This window comes from Stigmatopora argus, chromosome 21 (assembly GCF_051989625.1).
Source record: "Stigmatopora argus isolate UIUO_Sarg chromosome 21, RoL_Sarg_1.0, whole genome shotgun sequence".
NCBI lineage: Eukaryota > Metazoa > Chordata > Actinopteri > Syngnathiformes > Syngnathidae > Stigmatopora > Stigmatopora argus.
In genome coordinates, this window is record NC_135407.1 from 2,453,824 (window position 1) to 2,470,231 (window position 16,408).

At 43.5% G+C, this 16,408-nt stretch overlaps 2 protein-coding genes across 3 annotated transcripts; both read left to right on the forward strand.

Moving 5' to 3' along the window:
- The first annotated feature begins 413 nt into the window (after positions 1–413).
- Positions 414–14,042, forward strand: LOC144067216 (ankyrin repeat and IBR domain-containing protein 1-like). Of its 2 annotated transcripts, none has more exons than XM_077590774.1 (21): positions 414–697; positions 3,383–3,679; positions 4,802–4,973; positions 5,049–5,180; positions 5,286–5,510; positions 6,253–6,370; positions 6,439–6,659; positions 6,719–6,807; positions 7,216–7,360; positions 7,430–7,590; positions 7,874–7,962; positions 8,079–8,209; positions 8,286–8,420; positions 8,763–8,849; positions 9,078–9,144; positions 9,214–9,359; positions 9,425–9,603; positions 10,000–10,051; positions 10,113–10,169; positions 10,245–10,368; positions 10,749–14,042. In XM_077590774.1, exons 2-21 carry the CDS (start codon positions 3,492–3,494, stop codon positions 11,552–11,554), a joined length of 3,324 nt encoding a protein of 1,107 aa, XP_077446900.1. In that variant the 5' UTR covers positions 414–697; positions 3,383–3,491; the 3' UTR covers positions 11,555–14,042. The 2 variants fall into 2 exon arrangements, with proteins under 2 accessions (XP_077446900.1, XP_077446901.1); XM_077590775.1 differs by having other exon boundaries at positions 10,752–14,042.
- A 242-nt stretch (positions 14,043–14,284) lies between these two features.
- snrpd1 (small nuclear ribonucleoprotein D1 polypeptide) lies at positions 14,285–15,987 on the forward strand. The gene is made up of 4 exons (XM_077590676.1): positions 14,285–14,443; positions 14,775–14,851; positions 15,057–15,248; positions 15,809–15,987. Exons 1-4 carry the CDS (start codon positions 14,430–14,432, stop codon positions 15,883–15,885), a joined length of 360 nt encoding a protein of 119 aa, XP_077446802.1. The 5' UTR covers positions 14,285–14,429; the 3' UTR covers positions 15,886–15,987.
- The last annotated feature ends 421 nt before the right edge of the window (positions 15,988–16,408 follow it).

Below are 16,408 nucleotides of genomic sequence, written 5' to 3' on the forward strand. Positions count from 1 at the left end.
TTATACTGCCCTCTACAGCACAAATGTTGAATGTGCAAACTTCGGTCTGTTCAGTTTTGTTTTGTTCGTGTCTTTATTTGTTTTGAATATTTACGTGTTTATGTTAATGAACCTTATCAGTTGATTTTTATTGTAAATAAATAAAGTGAAAAAAAGCATTATGTGGATATTATTATAACATGACTTTCTTATTTCTCAACTAATTTTCTAGGTAGGCAGCATTTTTTCCTAATCAGAATGGATGCAACGTCTTTTGCAACATTTTAAACAATTGCGTAAGTGCAAAATTGATTTTTCATTTATTTTGATGGGAAAGTTTTTTTTCTTCAGGCAAGTGTTACGAGGATTGTGAGAGTATGTATGTAGAAGAAGAAAGTCGTCCAATCAGGTGACAACCCTTGCGCATGCGTCGTTTGGTACCCTCCCTGGCAGCAACAACAACAGGGAAGCGGTCCAGTGGCCACTAACACCCGCGCCAGCTGCTCATTCAGCCACCGACAGTCTCATCCCTCTTACGGCAGCCGCCTAACCGTTGTCTACCCCGCCACACAGCCCTGCCAGCTGGCCGGCTGTCTCCCGTTGCTTGCGGAAGGATGCTCAAGTGGAGGAGAAGCCCCTCCAGCGAATGACAGCGAGGTATGGCCCAGCGAGAGTTGCTTCTACTACGCCCGTGGAGCGAGTGAAAACGGCGGCAAAGGTGAGTTGAACGCTGCTTTGATTTCTTGTCCGAGGGCTATTATACAGCGTTAGCATCTTGAAGCTAATTTGATTAGCAGCAAGTAGCAGGTACACCGCTGCTGCCTCTAGCTCACCGTGTCTTTTCCGGGTTTTGTCGCCGGTATTGAAGCACTCGCGGCCGGCCGTCTTGTTGGACAAAGGCCGGGGTCGCGTCTCGCCAAGGAAGCGCTTCATTTTTAAGCGTTGCCCAACTTTACCACCTTAATTAACACCATTATTAGCTCATGTCGCTAAAGCTTCTGTTACTGTTTTGTTCTTTGACTTTTAGGTTACGACGTGATTAAGTGTCCATTAACGAAACTTAACAATGAGGCTCAATGCTAATTGCTAGGCGATAATTGAATTAATTGTCGTGATTTTACGATTATGTCGTTGTTGTAAGGAGTTCCGTTGTTAGTCAAATTATAAAAGCACTTGGAGTGGTTCACGACAACAAAAGAATTAAATTAAATTAAGGGCACAAAGCCAAGAACGAACAAAACTAAAGACTAAAGAACATCGTTTGAACACAAAACCAACAAATAACCAGAGATATGAGAATTGAAAATATGAAGTAAATGTTTGTATGTATGTGGTTTACGTTTTTTATTGTCTTTTTTATTTTATCCACTTTCAATTTTGTTGTACATGTACTATGACAATAAAGACTGTTCTATTTTTAATGAATGTTTTAGTCATTTTATGATTTTAGAGTTGTACTGTAGTTAAAAAACAACAACTTTTGCCATAATTTTTATTAGCAATCTTAGAATGTCCCCCAGTTTTGTGAACAGAAACACCATTACATTATATTTTCTATTGAAATACAGTAGTCTGTTATCATTATTTGCGGCAGAGCTTTGCGAATAACATGTTGAACTTTAAGTAGCCATAGAAACTGATATCAAAATGGCGGCCGAGTGTAATAACTAATAGCCCACAATTAACACTAGTTAACAACCACATAGACGAAAATATTTGGGCAATATTTATGTCAACAATCTCTGAATGATTATTTGAGAATCAAAATAGAAACAGCTACGTCTGTAAATGACTTGCGTAGTGCAGTTATTAAGGCAAAGCAAAAAAATGTAGTCACTAACTGGCTGAATTAAAAAATACAAATCTCTTTTCATGTATGATTTTATTTAAACTCCTGAATAAACAATTCCAACAATCCCCCCACCTGTTGGAATCTGGCCGCACATTGTCGGATTAAGGTTAGCGGGTCAATTTGAACACTAACTTCGGTTAATATGTGCATACCCGTGGAAATTCCAAACTTACTGCCGTTGTTTAGCACAAAAGTGGGAAGTAGACTGGAAGTAAAGCAGGCCAGTTTGCTTATTAACTGTACCCTCGCTGGTGGAAAAAAAGACAAAAAACTTTTCAAGCATCATGGCAAGGGTATGCATCTCATCTGGCGTGTCGGGAAATTTCGTGGACGGGTGGGCCTCCAGAAGAAAGGAGCGGGGGGGTTGCATGAACCCCGGCATTTAAAAGAGGTTCTTTGTGAGATGCCAGACAAGATGGTGGTGGACTCCACACTGTAATGATATACTCAGTCAAGTAGAGGTGGGCAAAGAAGCAGGAAATTAAGCGGATGGCAATGTTTAAAGACCATCATTATGTACCGTGTGCGACAAGAAGCAGCCATTGTCTTTAAGTGGAGGAGAAGCTGGCAGTTTCAAAATGGTGGCCTCTTTGTGAAATGGGAAGTCAGGGTTGAAGCTGTTGTTGGTCTTTAGAAGAAGGATGGGAACTTGTGGCGTTGCTAGGCAGTGATGAAAATGGCATTGAATTATTATGTTCAGGTGCAGTGAAAGTTTTTGAGGTGAGGGTTTGTTCATAACTCAATGGGAGTGAATGAGTTAACTTACTGGTAAAATGTAGTTTAGAAAATAAAGACAAATTAGGATTTTCTTTGTGCTGGTTAGGGTTACATATTTGCTATTTCTAAATGTTTTTTATTTTTTAAAAAAAATAGGGTGGCGGCGGTAGCTAAAAAAATATAATAGTACTGGCCTTTCCTGGATAAAAATAAATTTAAAAAATAAATGAATGCATATTGGGAAAAAAACTAATAAAAAATGACTTATTTACAAATATCCTTACCTCTGGTTTATTTTGTTGCTACGGTGAGAGACATTTAATACAATTGGACTCTTTGTTACAATTATAGATTAAAAAAAAACTTTATTTAAAAAACAATTTACGCAAATATGTCATTGCTTTTGTCAAGCATTCAAAAAAAATAATAATTTGACACATCAACATGTTGTCACCTGTTGCTAGGGAAGCTAACTTGCCCTCCCTGAAAAATCTAACCCTGACAATTTACCCCGCACAAACGCACATAGACAAGCCAGACGATGCCTGTTTTATCGAGCGCATTTTGCTTTTCATCAATGCCTGGAGAGAAATCGATGGTGTGTGTACAGACGTTCATCCTTTGCCCTCCTCCTTTACCTCCCCCTCTTTATAATGATCTTTTTTTTTTCCTCCCCACCCCAACACATGGCCCCACCCAGACTTTCCGGTAAAATAACACACACAGCTGATAGGTTGACGTTTGTCCGCCGCCTCCATCTTTTTGTTTCACCTCTTTGCTTATCTCGCCATCATGGACAACGCCCCTTTTCTCACTGCCTCTCATTTTCTCCAGGCAGGGCTGGACTGGCCAACCATGAGCCACTCCTGAGGAGGAGGGGGAGGAGGAGGAAGGAGGGAGGAAGTCGCCGCACACCCCGCCGCCGCCACCGCCGGCCGCCGCTATGGGCAACACGGCCACCAAGTTCCGCAAGGCGCTGGCGGGCGGTGACGAGGCGCTAGCGTGGCAGCTGTACGAGGGCAACCCGCAGTTCCGGGACGGTCTGGACCCCAACGCCTCGTACGGGGAGCAGTACCAGCACAACACGCCGCTGCACTACGTGTGCCGCCACGCCATGACACGGATGCTCAGGTGAGAGCGACTTTTGCCTGAATGGGAATTAGCAAAGTTAATCAAAGGGGCGTGGGACTTTTTTTTTTTTGCTCGTTCGGTTTCGTGGGAAAACGGTTGGGTACATTGGCACAAACTCACAAACTCATCGTAGCTTTTCACGAGTGATCTTTCGCTGCCAGTTCAATTTCGTATTGGATTATTCATGAATTTAAATCAAGATTACAACTGTGTTTGGAATATTTTGAAAGGATTTAAGCATTTCAGGGCAAGTTGTCACTAGAGTTTCAAAAGTTATCGTCAGTTTAACCTATTCATAGCCAGCCCAGGTCGTATGTGAGTATGTGCAGTGGTAGTTAGTAGAAGTAAGAAGTGGATATTCAAAATTCACATGTGGCACAATTATTTGTCTTATTTATTTTTTTGCCAATTTATTCAAATGTTTGTAATTGTTTTTTAAACATTTATTTTATTGGGATTCATGTTGAGGCTTTTTTTTACTTTGTATTTATTTGTTCTCTTATTTATGACTATTTGAATTACTAATTTTTTTCCCTGAAACTGTTCCTACAATTAATGTATTTGTTTTATTTAATAATGAGACCCCTGTGCTATATGAAAGTAATACAAATATTTAAGGAGAGAAAATCAGTTTGTGCCTGAAACCGCTAAAATCACAATGAAATATCAATTAACAGTAAGAGAACATTTTTAATTTGATTGGTAGAAACGTTCACTAATAACATTCAAATCTAAAATCTATTTTGTCTTCAAATGTAAATTAAAAAAAAAACGTTTTCCCCAACATTTCCTTGTTTCATTTTTAATCAGACATAGTTTTATAGACATGATAATAAGGCGAAAAATATCACGTTGACACTCCAGCAAAAGCCATTTTTTTCGCCCAAGCATTTAAAATAAAAAAGTACATTTATTTAAGGTATGCTCCAAGTTTTTCTATCCTCCACAAACAAAATCTTCTGATGATCCTTGTCAGGCCTCATGTCAATTACAGCAAGGATGCAGAGCAGAAACGTTTCTGGTCTCTCCAATTGAAGCCAAACTCCTCCCTCTAATTGCCATCGATCGCCATTCCGATTTCCATTTCACGTGTGATTTCCTCATTTCCCTTTTGGCCGTCAGGTCTTTCTTGTTCATCAAGGAGGGCAACCCCAACAAGCGCAACGTGCACAACGAGACGTGCCTCCACGTGCTTTGCCAAGGTCCGCTCATCCTGCTGCTACCAGAGGGGGCGCTGTCGCCGCGTCTCGCGCGCCCTCAGCGAGACGAGCAGCGGCGGGCCGACTGCCTGCAGGTACGCCGCCGCAGACAAATGCGCACCGAGGGAGTTTCAAGTTTGATAATTTCATCATTTCGGGGGTTCCGGTAGATGATTCTAAGCTGGACGGGGGCTCGGCTGGAAGGGGGTCAATACGAGAAGGCCAACGTCAACGCCACGGACAACCGCCGCAGCACCTGTTTGCACTACGCGGCCGCGTCGGGCATGAAGAGCTGCGTGGAGGTGAGTTCTCTGCGTAGTAAAATGCCGTCAGGTCCAATCTGGACCGGACGCCTGTCACCTTCAACGTTGCCAAAACGTAATCGCTCCTCGGAACGTGTCTCCCAGCTGCTGATCCGGAGCAACGCCGATCTGTTCATCGAGGATGACGACAAGCTGACACCGTGCGACCACGCCGAGCGCCATCACCACACCGAGCTGGCCCTCAGCCTGGAGTCGCAGATGGTTTTCTCCACGGCCGCGCCGGGTACCGCGCTGCCACCGCCGTCGTCGTCGTCGTCGCACTCCAATGCCGACCCGCGAGGGCAAGTCAAGCTGCCGCAGTATAAAGAGGTGACCAATCGGAGAGGCGCTTTGCTTGGTTGACCGAAAAAAAATGACAAAATCGGATTTCGTTTTGGTTCTTGGCTTTTAAAATAGTACTTTTGAGGTCATTTTTATTTGTATTTTGTGTGTATCATTTCATCGTTTCCAGGCCGTAAAGGATTGGACGTCTGTCGCTGTCTTTGGATACAAAGAGTTAATAGCAGATATCTTGACTTTAAAAGAAATTGGATTAAATATTGGTTGAGGAATTAACATTTCATGACTTATTTTGAATGCAGGCACACTGCCTTTAATGGGAATCTCGCCCCTAGCAACATGGCTGCCATTGTGGCATGTTTCCAGCCATAAAAAGTATTTGTTTACATTTTTAAAAATGGTGAAAAAATAATATAAAAATTCCTTTATTTTCATTTATTCTGTCACACGGGGTGCTGGAGCCTATCCCAGCCGACAATGGGCACCAGACAAGGGACACCCTGAATTGGTGGCCAACCAATTGAAGAAAATTAATTTAAAATGTTAAAATAAATCACTAATTTATAATTTTTAATAATTAATAAACACAAATTTTCTTGAATATTTGAGGTTTCAGATTAGTAATAATAATATTTAATAAGCCAACATTTGTTGTTCTGTCATGTACATTGGCCTTTTTTTAGGGGAGGAGGGCAAAAGCTGAACATATTTTACAGTATAATTAAAAAAAAAAATTGAATATGTCAATAATTCTTGGTTTTTAATCCGTCAGCCTTACGAGGGCCTGAAACTACAAGACCTCCGCCGCTTGAAGGACATGCTAATCGTGGAGACGGCCGACATGCTCCAAGCTCCCCTCTTCACTGCCGAGGCTTTGCTGCGAGCTCACGGTAACGCTCGGAAACCCGCCTCCGCTTCGCCTTTTCGGACCCGCCTAAATCCCGCCTCCTCGCTCCAGACTGGGACCGGGAGAAACTGCTGGAAGCGTGGATGTCGGACGCCGAGGGCTGCTGCCAGCGTTCGGGCGTGACCATGCCGACGCCGCCTCCCAGCGGCTACAACGCTTGGGACACGCTGCCCTCGCCGCGCACCCCGCGGACCCCGCGCTCGCCAGTCACCGTCACCTTCACTTCCCCCACGGACAGCTGCCTCACGCCCGCCGACGAGGGCGTGGCCACGGTGAGAGCACGTAAATAATAGAGCGACTTCCCACCGTCCTAACATTTTTTTGCGAGCAGTGCGGCATCTGCCTGTGCTCCATCTCCGTCTTTGAGGACCCCGTCGACGTGTCCTGCGGCCATGAGTTTTGTCGAGCTTGCTGGGAGGGGTACGTTTCACTCGAGACTTCATTTTGAAAAGGGCAGGTCACGATGATCCGGTATTTGCCGATATTTGGCATTTTCTGCTATGATTCGATTGCTGCCAGAACGTCTTAGTCACTGTGGCTTGGACGTCCATTGGCGTCAATGGCAGCCAGCTTGTTGATATCAGACGCTTTCACATCAACATAATTTAATTACCTTGAAAATCAGTTGAAAAATAAGCAAGTAATGAATTTTAATGTGTATGCATCGTCTTTAATGAGAACATTGCCCCAACCAATATAGCTGCCACCACACACATAAATGTTAAACTCATTACAAATAACTAAATTGTTTTGAAGAAAAAAAAGAATAATCAATTTCAAAACAGATATTTCAAGATAACATCTAACGTTCGCATTATTTACCTTCAGATTCCTGAACTTAAAAATCCAAGAGGGTGACGCCCACAACATTTTTTGCCCCGCCTACGAGTGCTACCAACTGGTACCCGTGCATGTCATCGAAAGCGTCGTGTCCCGTGAGATGGACCAGCGCTACCTACAGTTTGACATCAAGGTAGCCGTCATTCATCGAACTTCATCTTAACTGTCGTCGACGGCATTGAACCTTCTCCTCTCACTGCAGGCCTTCGTGGAAAACAATCCCGCTATCCGCTGGTGTCCGGCGGCGCGCTGTGAGCGGGCGGTACGACTCACGCGGCCCGGCCCGGGTGAGAGCGACCCGCACGGCTTCCCGTTATTGCCCTCGCCTGCTGTCGACTGTGGGAAGGGTCATCTATTTTGCTGGTAAACTCATATTTCCAATTGCTTTAAATGTAGTTGTAAATGGCGCTGGAAGATTTACCTTTATTTTAAAAAAAATCAAGTTAAAAAAGAGAGCTTTGATACATTTTATGCTTTTTAAAAAAATGTACTTGCCCTGTTTGAACTGGTATTATGCAAAATTGGCCAGAGACGATGGACTTTCATAATCATTCTTCTGAATTTAGTCTTGAACGGTAAATATTCATCTCCACAAAGTGTTCCCATTTCACCACAAAAGCCCATTGTTGTTGTGCATGTTCCCCAGGGAGTGCCTTGGCGAGGCCCACGAGCCCTGTGACTGCCACACGTGGAGGAAGTGGCTCCAAAAAGTCACCGAGATGAAGCCCGAGCAGCGTACGTTTTTTTCTTCTTCTGGCTGCCTGGTAATCGGCCAATGTTGATACTGGACCGCTAACCCGCTAAGTACAATGCTAGTAAACGCCTCACCTGCTCTTATGCTTCCCGGGCAGTGGCAGGTGTGAGCGAAGCGTACGAGGACGCCGCCAACTGCCTCTGGCTGCTGACCAACTCCAAACCCTGTGCCAATTGCAAGTCTCCCATTCAGAAGAACGAGGGCTGCAACCACATGCAGTGCGCCAAGGTAGTCGCGCCAAGAGACGGCACGCAGCCGCAGGTTTTATTTTTGTTTTTGACGGTGCGTCCAAACTCTCCTTTAGTGCAAGTATGACTTTTGCTGGATCTGCCTGGAGGAGTGGAAGAAGCACAGCTCGTCGACGGGAGGCTACTACCGGTGTACGCGATACGAGGTCATCCAACAGCTGGAGGACCAATCCAAAGAGATGACGGTCGAGGTGAAAAGGAACAAAAATAAGCATCTTTTGTCTTTAGTATTACTTTTTCCACATTGCTAAACTATTGGAATATTGCAGAAAAGTGCACAGAATTTCAGCCAGCGCTTTATAAATCTATCTGATCACCAATGACGGCTCTAGACGTCTGTTTTATTTTGACTGAGAGGACAGTCGTTCAGTCAAAATAAACTGGACGTCTAAGCGCTTGTCAATAATAATCAAATCGGAGCATCCCAGAATACGTCATAATTTCATATCATTTAAAAAAAAATGCTTCTCTACCATCAGGCTTTTCTGGTAAAAACCCTGTATATGCTCTGTCTGCCCCCCCCTTCCCGTCAGGCTGAGAAAAAACACAAAAGCTTCCAGGAACTGGACCGCTTCATGCACTACTACACCCGATTCAAGAACCACGAACACAGTTACAAGGTGACCCAAACATGCACAAAATCAGGATTTGCATCTTTTCGTTTTTTCCCCCCAATACCGGTGGCTACTTAATTAATCATAGATTAATCTGAACATTTTTTGACAATGTGGGGTAAAAGTTGTTGTATTGCTTTGGAACTGGGACCAAAGTAGTACCAGCTTTCTGTACTTCAGTACTTCAAAATGTCTTCCATAAACTTTGGAATAATTCCAATTTTTATTCGCCAGCTGGAGCAAAAGTTGCTGAAGACGGCCAAGGAGAAGATGGAGCAGCTCAGCCGAGCTTTCGTCAGCCGTGAGTCGCTTTCGCTCCAAACGGGAACTTGTTTGAGCCACGGTTAACTGCGATACCGTGCACCGCCAGGCGAGGGCGCCCCGCCCGACACGCGCTTCATCGAGGACGGCGTGAGCGAGCTGCTGAAGACGCGCCGCGTCCTCAAGTGCTCGTACCCGTACGGCTTCTTCCTGCCGCAGGGGAGTACGCAGAAGGAGATTTTTGAGCTCATGCAGGTACGCGTGCAAAATTGAAGCAAAAATGGAATAAAAAATGACACCGAGATAAATGGCAAATCCAGACGGATTTGGAGATGGTGGTGGAGGATCTGGCGCAGAAGGTGAACCGCTCTTACTTGAGGACGCCGTGCCACAAGATCGTCAGCGCCACTCGCTTGGTCCAGCAGAAGCGGCAGGAGTTCTTGGCGTCGGTGGCCCGCGGCGTGGCTCCCAATGACTCACCTGAGCCTCTGCGCAGAAGGTAAGAAAAAATGATGAGACCTGCAAAGAAACAATATTCTAAATCGCTGATTTTTTTTTTTACAAGTTGAATAATCCGGTCATCTTTTTTTGCAAATCAAACACTGTTGCCTCCCCCTTTTTGTATTCATTTAAAAAATTTAGATTTTTTTTTTTGATATTACAATGTGGAAAATTTAAGATAAAGAATATTTTCTTGTTCTTAACAATTCCTCAACAATCATCTCAATTGACTTGATACTGGATTCGTCATCATTAAATCCTGGCAACCGGGCAAATTATATTCCAAAATCTTTCTATAATGAAAAAAGAATAGTCCGGATAACTCGTTGCTCACCATTGACGTCAATGGCTATTTTAATATTAACCATCACAACGCATCCTCCGTGTTTTTCAGTTACCCTGGAGCATCGTGGGATTGGGAGTACTTGGGCTTCGCGTCCCCTGAGGTGAAACTTTTCCTGACTGTTCAAATTTGCCAAATGGCTCATTGTGCCGCTGGATTTCCAGATGGGGGGCCGGCACTCTGTGCTGGGAGCAGGAGATCAGAGAGACCGAGGGTCACAGGTACAACGACAAATCAAAAATGAAAAAGAGATGCCGGTCGATGACTGACGGTTGATTACGGACTGGGCTCCGCAGGATTTAGCTGACATTCAGTATCGACGACGGCACCGAGCACGACGCAGGGGAGACATGCTGAATCTGCACAATCTTCGGAGCAGCAGCAACACGCCCGAAAGCAGCAGGAGGAGCGACAACATGGGTGACGAAAATACCACTTTGTTTTTAAAGATTGAAAATGGTCTCATCAGCAATGGCGTCTACAATCAACAACTGGTCTGAGATGAACTCATTGACGGCAGTAGACATCCAATCAATCTGCATTTTTTTTAAATATACATGGGGAGAAAAAAATTAAGCAATGCGGAAAAAACAGTACATACAGTTTTTCAAAAAGACAAAAAGAAACAATAGTAAATGTTTTCTTCATTTAATATTAAAAGATATATTTTTGTCCTCAATGAAACATTTTTTTAATTGGAAAAAGAAAATTGAAGTATACATGATATACTTTGGCAGGCCAATCTTAATGATAGGACACCTGTAAATCAGCCTCAATGTATTTTTCTCCCCCCCCCCCAGAAGGTCCAGAACGGAACGACGGCCGTCGCGGCGCCCTGGACTCCCTGGACGAAGACGACCCCAACATCCTGCTGGCCATCCAGCTGTCTTTACAGGAATCTCGGCGAAAGGGCGCCCCGGAGTCGGACGGTGGTCCCGCGGGGGAAGTCCCCGACGGCTCTCGGGGAGCGGCCGGAGCCCCGACTCGGGAGGACCCGCCACGTCCTCCTCGCAGGACAGACTCCTCTTGTCGTCTGTTGGCGCCAGCGCCGTTGCTGGCCATCCCTCTACCGCCCCCGCCTCCCCCCCTCAGCGCCGAGCTGCTGAAGCTGGGGGACAGCCTTATGAAAATGGGGGAGACGGCCGCTCCCGACCGGAGCCCCCCGCGCCGCCCCCTCACCCCGTTGTGCCTCCCGTCTCCGGAGCCGGAAGCGGATCTTCTGCTGCTGTCGCCCGTGGTGCCGCCGGGGGGGGCCTTCACCCCCAGCGACCCCCAGAGCCTGGAGGCCTTGGACCCCGTGGCCAGCGCCCAGCTGCTGGACAACATCATGGCCTGGTTCAACCACAACATCACCCCGCAGAACAACCCGCAGAGCCTCGCCCTCATCCCCTCGCCGCCCACCACCGAGAGCGACTCGTCCCCGGAAGCCGCCTCCACCGCCGCCGCTCCGAGCGAGGCCGGCGCGCCGCCGGCGGAAAGCCGAGCCACCTCCGACGAGGACGACCCGGGCGGGGAACGGCCGACGGAGGTGGCGGCCCGCCGCGAAGCCCCCGCGGACGAGGACCAATCCCCGGTGGAGTGGGAGGACAAAGTCCACTTGGTGTGAGGTGGAAGAATAAGAGCTGCTGTTTACTGTGTATTTTCATGATTATTAGTATTATACAGTCAAATCCTGGTTCACAAAAGACCCAAAAAGTAGCACATCATCCATTGCCATTGACATTGCTAGACGTTCAATCGATTGGAACTGGTAGGACTGAAATATAAAATGCAGTTTTTAAACCGCTGCCATTTCTCCTCAGTTCAAACTAATTGGACATCTTTGCCACTGAAGCATAATTATTCAATGCCAGAATGACTACACTCCCACATCAGAAACGCTCACTTCTACCGATCCCTCATGAGTTAATAGGTTTTTGAACCGTGGTTTGACTGTAAGAATTTCAGGTTATTCTTTTTCAAATCTAGGTCAAAAGAAAAAAAAGGGAAACCTACTGAGATGGTCACAGACAATGTTTCACACTTTATTTAATTTATTCCCATGCAACACTTGTCCACAATTAATCAGGTATTTATTTACTTTATTTGTATATTTTTGACTAGAACTTTTTTTACGATTATTATATTTAGATCTGTCAATGCCTGCCGCACAGGCGGGTGGCGCTCTAACAACGTTGCCTATTAGAAATGTGCGGAAAGCCATTCAATGAGTAGGTACGATTTGGGAATTAAATATGGCAAGAGTAGGATATAAAAAATTGACAGGAACAAAAGCAAAAAAAAATCTGAATGTCCAAATTAATTACAAAAATTCTGAATATTTTCACTTTTTTTTTTCCTTTTACGTATGTCGTATTTTTCCCCCCGATTTTGATCCACCTTAAATCAATAGGTGGCGCTGCTACCGGCATTCTCGTCATATTAGCTAGTATTAATACTAACTTAAAAGGGCAAAATAACAAAATAGCGACAATGGTGTATTATACAAAAATTAAAATTACAGCCATTTTCCCTCTTCTATGTGCCCCCAAAAATAATACTTTAATAGCTGTACTACTTTAATTGTGCCCATGCTGACTTTTTTTCGGACAAAAGTGTTTTGCTGCCACACAAAAAAAAAGTTTATTAGTGGAAATTAAGGTCTTCAAACTTTTGTGACTTTTTTGTGTTTTTTTTAGTGGGGGGCTTAAGACCTTTATAATAAAAAGCAAATTATATACCAATGAGTAACACTAATGGTGATTTTTTTTTTAATACATATTTAACTCACCGCCAAAATATTTTGGATATTTGGTGCCGTCAATTGCAGTCAATGGGTGCCCTGTGAGGAAAAAATATATAAAATTCACACATTTAATGGTTAAAAACACTCGTATTTTTACATTATAGTTGTCACATTTGGACTAAATCAACATTCTTACATGATAAGGATTCCATTCTATCACGTTTTTGCACATTTACCATGTTTTTTACATGATGATGCCATGATAGCTTTTATGTTTTTAAGTGATACCAACATATGGCGTCAAACTAGAATTGTGTGTGGCAGCAATTTGCTTCTGTAGTTTCTCATATTTAAAAAAAAAAATCACTAAATAAGCCTGTATGCCAAAGCAACAGATGGCGCTGTAACAGTCTGAAGTTCTTGATCCAATCAAACGTGTAGAAAGCCATTTTGGGGAAAGTAAACAACTGCATTTCCTTTCACGTTTCAAAATGTGAACAATTTACAAGGTTTTTAGATTTTTCTGTACTTTCCTATTTGTGTTTGTGTGGAAAAGGCCTCCAATGTTCAGTGACGGTTTGGTGCTTAATTCCAAATAACAGGCCAACAAAAACAACAACAAACAATCCCTGTAGCCTTCAGCATTAGCGTACTGTACAATCAAACGGGGCTAATTTTGATACTGGACCTTCTGTGCATACTGTGCCTGCGGGTTAAAAATCCTATTTGTGTTGAATTTGTTTTGCTTTAGTTTTCCATTATTTGCCAACAGATTCGCCACTGGTTCGTTAATCACAACGACAACGAGGTCAGCCATTTCCCAAGTGCCATCAATGGATTCTCTTTTGATTGTAGCTCATTTTTCCACGCAGTACAAAATTTTGCTGAGAAAAAAATGTCATTGATTGTTTTCCAAGTTGTCATTTATTTTCCCCCTTTGACAAAAATGATATTGTGCAGTGTTAATTGTCGTACTTCTGGTCGTGTGCCTTTTTTTGTTGTGTTGTTGGGTTCAATCATGTTATTATTCGTAGCTGTTTCTTTGACGTTCCAGACCAACTCTGTAGCCTCAAAATGCGCTCTTATTTACGCTTGAAATGTGGATATTAGGATGTGAAAGTCAGAAATGTTACATTCAGTATTCAAAGACTAGACTGACATTTCAGGCGGCCATTTTCTTTTTATAAAGAAAATGAAATGGCGGTACATGACAGTGAGGATGTTTGATGAGACGTTTAATGGCAGTTTTTTTTGTGTAAGGAAAACGGACGTTTCACATTCATCTACGATACTTGATACATTCCCACATGCGTACATAAGAGTGGTGATTCAATGTGTGGCGAAAACTAAAATAAAAATATCAGTGCTATGTTTATGCTCAATTTATTTATATTTTTATATGTTGCATTTTATTATTTTGTTTATATTTCTAGTTTAAAAAGTCAAACCAGAGGGGAAATATTTATTATTTTGTTCTTGAATATTATATTAAGCGGGTTTTATTTTTTCTATGGTGTTAATTAAGAATATTTACATATTATATGATAGTATTTTTTTTTATATAGAAAAGTGTAATTCCCCGCCGGGACTGTTAGTGGCACCGTGGCCTGGCAAACGCCTTACAGTCGCGCTTAAATGACGTCAAAGTAGCGCTTTTTGAACGCTACGTCCACCATTAACGGCCTGCTTGTTTTTTCAAAGCTAGCGCTGTAATTTTTTTGCACCTCAACTTTTGTGTACAAATTGTCGTGACAACATGAAACTAGTCAGGTGAGACGCCTTTTAGAACATCCACGTGTCCAGTAATGTGTTGTTTATTTTCTAAAACAAAGACTTTGATGCCGGATGGTGTTAGATCGAACTGGGGTGGAGGTTTGTATAGGCGGGAAGTGGCGGTCTGAATGAATGGAAATCGTAAATACAGCCTTTAAAGTATAAATCTATCGTAGTTTACTGTGATATATTATGTTATATTTCATATATCCAAGCCATCAGACCAAAGGGGGCTTTGTCTGAAATGGCAATAAAGCCTTTGTTTTGATTCACGTTAGCATGCTAGCTAACAAGTACCTTTAACGTTCTGGTTTGTGTGCGTCTCAAGATTTTTGATGAAACTGAGCCATGAGACGGTTACCATTGAGTTGAAGAATGGTACCCAAGTCCACGGCACCATCACAGGTAAATAGCCCACTCTGAGATGGAACAGAAATATATAAAACTAATATTTTTAAAGACAGCTGCTTACTCAAATGGTCAAAAGTTTTGAGACACTTTTCCATCCAACAGGATCGTCAAGTGTCCCAAAACTTAACACTGGGTGTATACATGTTTTAAGAAATAAATGGAGCTCTATATTTTTAACACATTTTGCTATTATTTGCAGGTGTGGATGTGAGCATGAACACCCACCTGAAGGCGGTGAAGATGACGCTGAAGAACCGCGAACCGGCGCAGCTGGAGTCTCTGAGCATCCGCGGCAACAACATCCGCTACTTCATCCTGCCCGACAGCCTGCCGCTCGATACCCTGTTGGTCGACATCGAGCCCAAAATAAAGTCCAAGAAGAGGGAAGCTGGTAAGCGGCGTAATCGGACGGACGGCCATGTTGTTAAAGCCGTCGGGAAAATCCTGTGGCTTGTTTATAAAATGCAAAATCTTTGTCAACTATTTGACTATAGACATCATATCCCGGGCAATTGGGATCTTGAGAGTCTAAAAAAATCAATGTACACTTGGTGCCAAATGTGGGGGAAAAAATATTATTTTTCCAGATAATCTCTACATGCACTCAAGGAATCTGGATACAGATTATTTACAATATAACATGCTTGTATATTGTTAAATCAAATTTAGGTGGACACCCACAAAGCTAATATACTCTGAAAATGGGACTAAAATGCTTGCTTTTCAGCTGAATTTTGACGCTGACAAGTTTCTATTACTTTTTTTTGTGCGGCTGAAAAAAATGCAGTGTCAGAAATTTAAATGAAGACGGTTTCGCTTGCTAATAATTAGCTATACAATAACAAGAAAAATAATGTTTTCTTTTTCTGGTTTAAGTGTTTTCTTTTTCTGGTTTAAGGTTGCTATTACTTATTAAATAATGTATGTCAATGATTGCTCTTTGTGTTGCAGTGGCTGGACGCGGTCGGGGAAGAGGCCGAGGACGTGGCAGAGGACGGGGACGAGGGCGCGGGGGGCCCCGGAGATGATCGACCCACTCCTCAAAACATTTGTCACCTGCTCTTTACTGTTTTTGTACAGGATTCTTTGAGTTTTCTTTTTTTGTACATTAAAATGTTTCTTCATGAGAACGTACGTGTTTTGACATTATTTTTTTCAAAAACATAGTTTAGAATTAACACCTGCACTGTTGTGGCCCGGTGGAGCAAGTGGTTAGCATGTTGGCCTCACAGCTCTGAGGCCCTGGGTTCAAATCCAGGTCACATCCACCTGTGTAGAGTTTGCATGTTCTCCCCGGGTCTTCATGGGTTTACTCCGGGTACTCCGATTTCCTCCCACATTCCAAAAACAGGCATGGTAGGCTAATTGGACACTGAGTATGTGTGCATGGTTGTTCGTCTCCTTGTGCCCTACGATTGGCTGGCCACCGATTTAGGGTATCCCCTGCCTCTGGCCTGGAGTCAGCTGGCAGGCTCCAGCACCCCCCGCCACCCTAATGAGGATAAAGCTGTTCAGAAAATGAGATGAGACCTGCACTGTTAACAAAAACGC

Coding starts and splice junctions, on each gene's coding strand:
- LOC144067216 (XM_077590774.1), top strand. CDS start 3,492: ATGGGCAACACGGCCACCAAGTTCCGCAAGGCGCTGGCGGGCGGTGAC. Junction 8,210..8,285: donor ACCACATGCAGTGCGCCAAG/GTAGTCGCGCCA, acceptor ACTCTCCTTTAG/TGCAAGTATGACTTTTGCTG. Junction 8,421..8,762: donor CCAAAGAGATGACGGTCGAG/GTGAAAAGGAAC, acceptor CCTTCCCGTCAG/GCTGAGAAAAAACACAAAAG.
- snrpd1 (XM_077590676.1), top strand. Junction 14,852..15,056: donor AGTCCACGGCACCATCACAG/GTAAATAGCCCA, acceptor TATTATTTGCAG/GTGTGGATGTGAGCATGAAC. Junction 15,249..15,808: donor GTCCAAGAAGAGGGAAGCTG/GTAAGCGGCGTA, acceptor TTTGTGTTGCAG/TGGCTGGACGCGGTCGGGGA.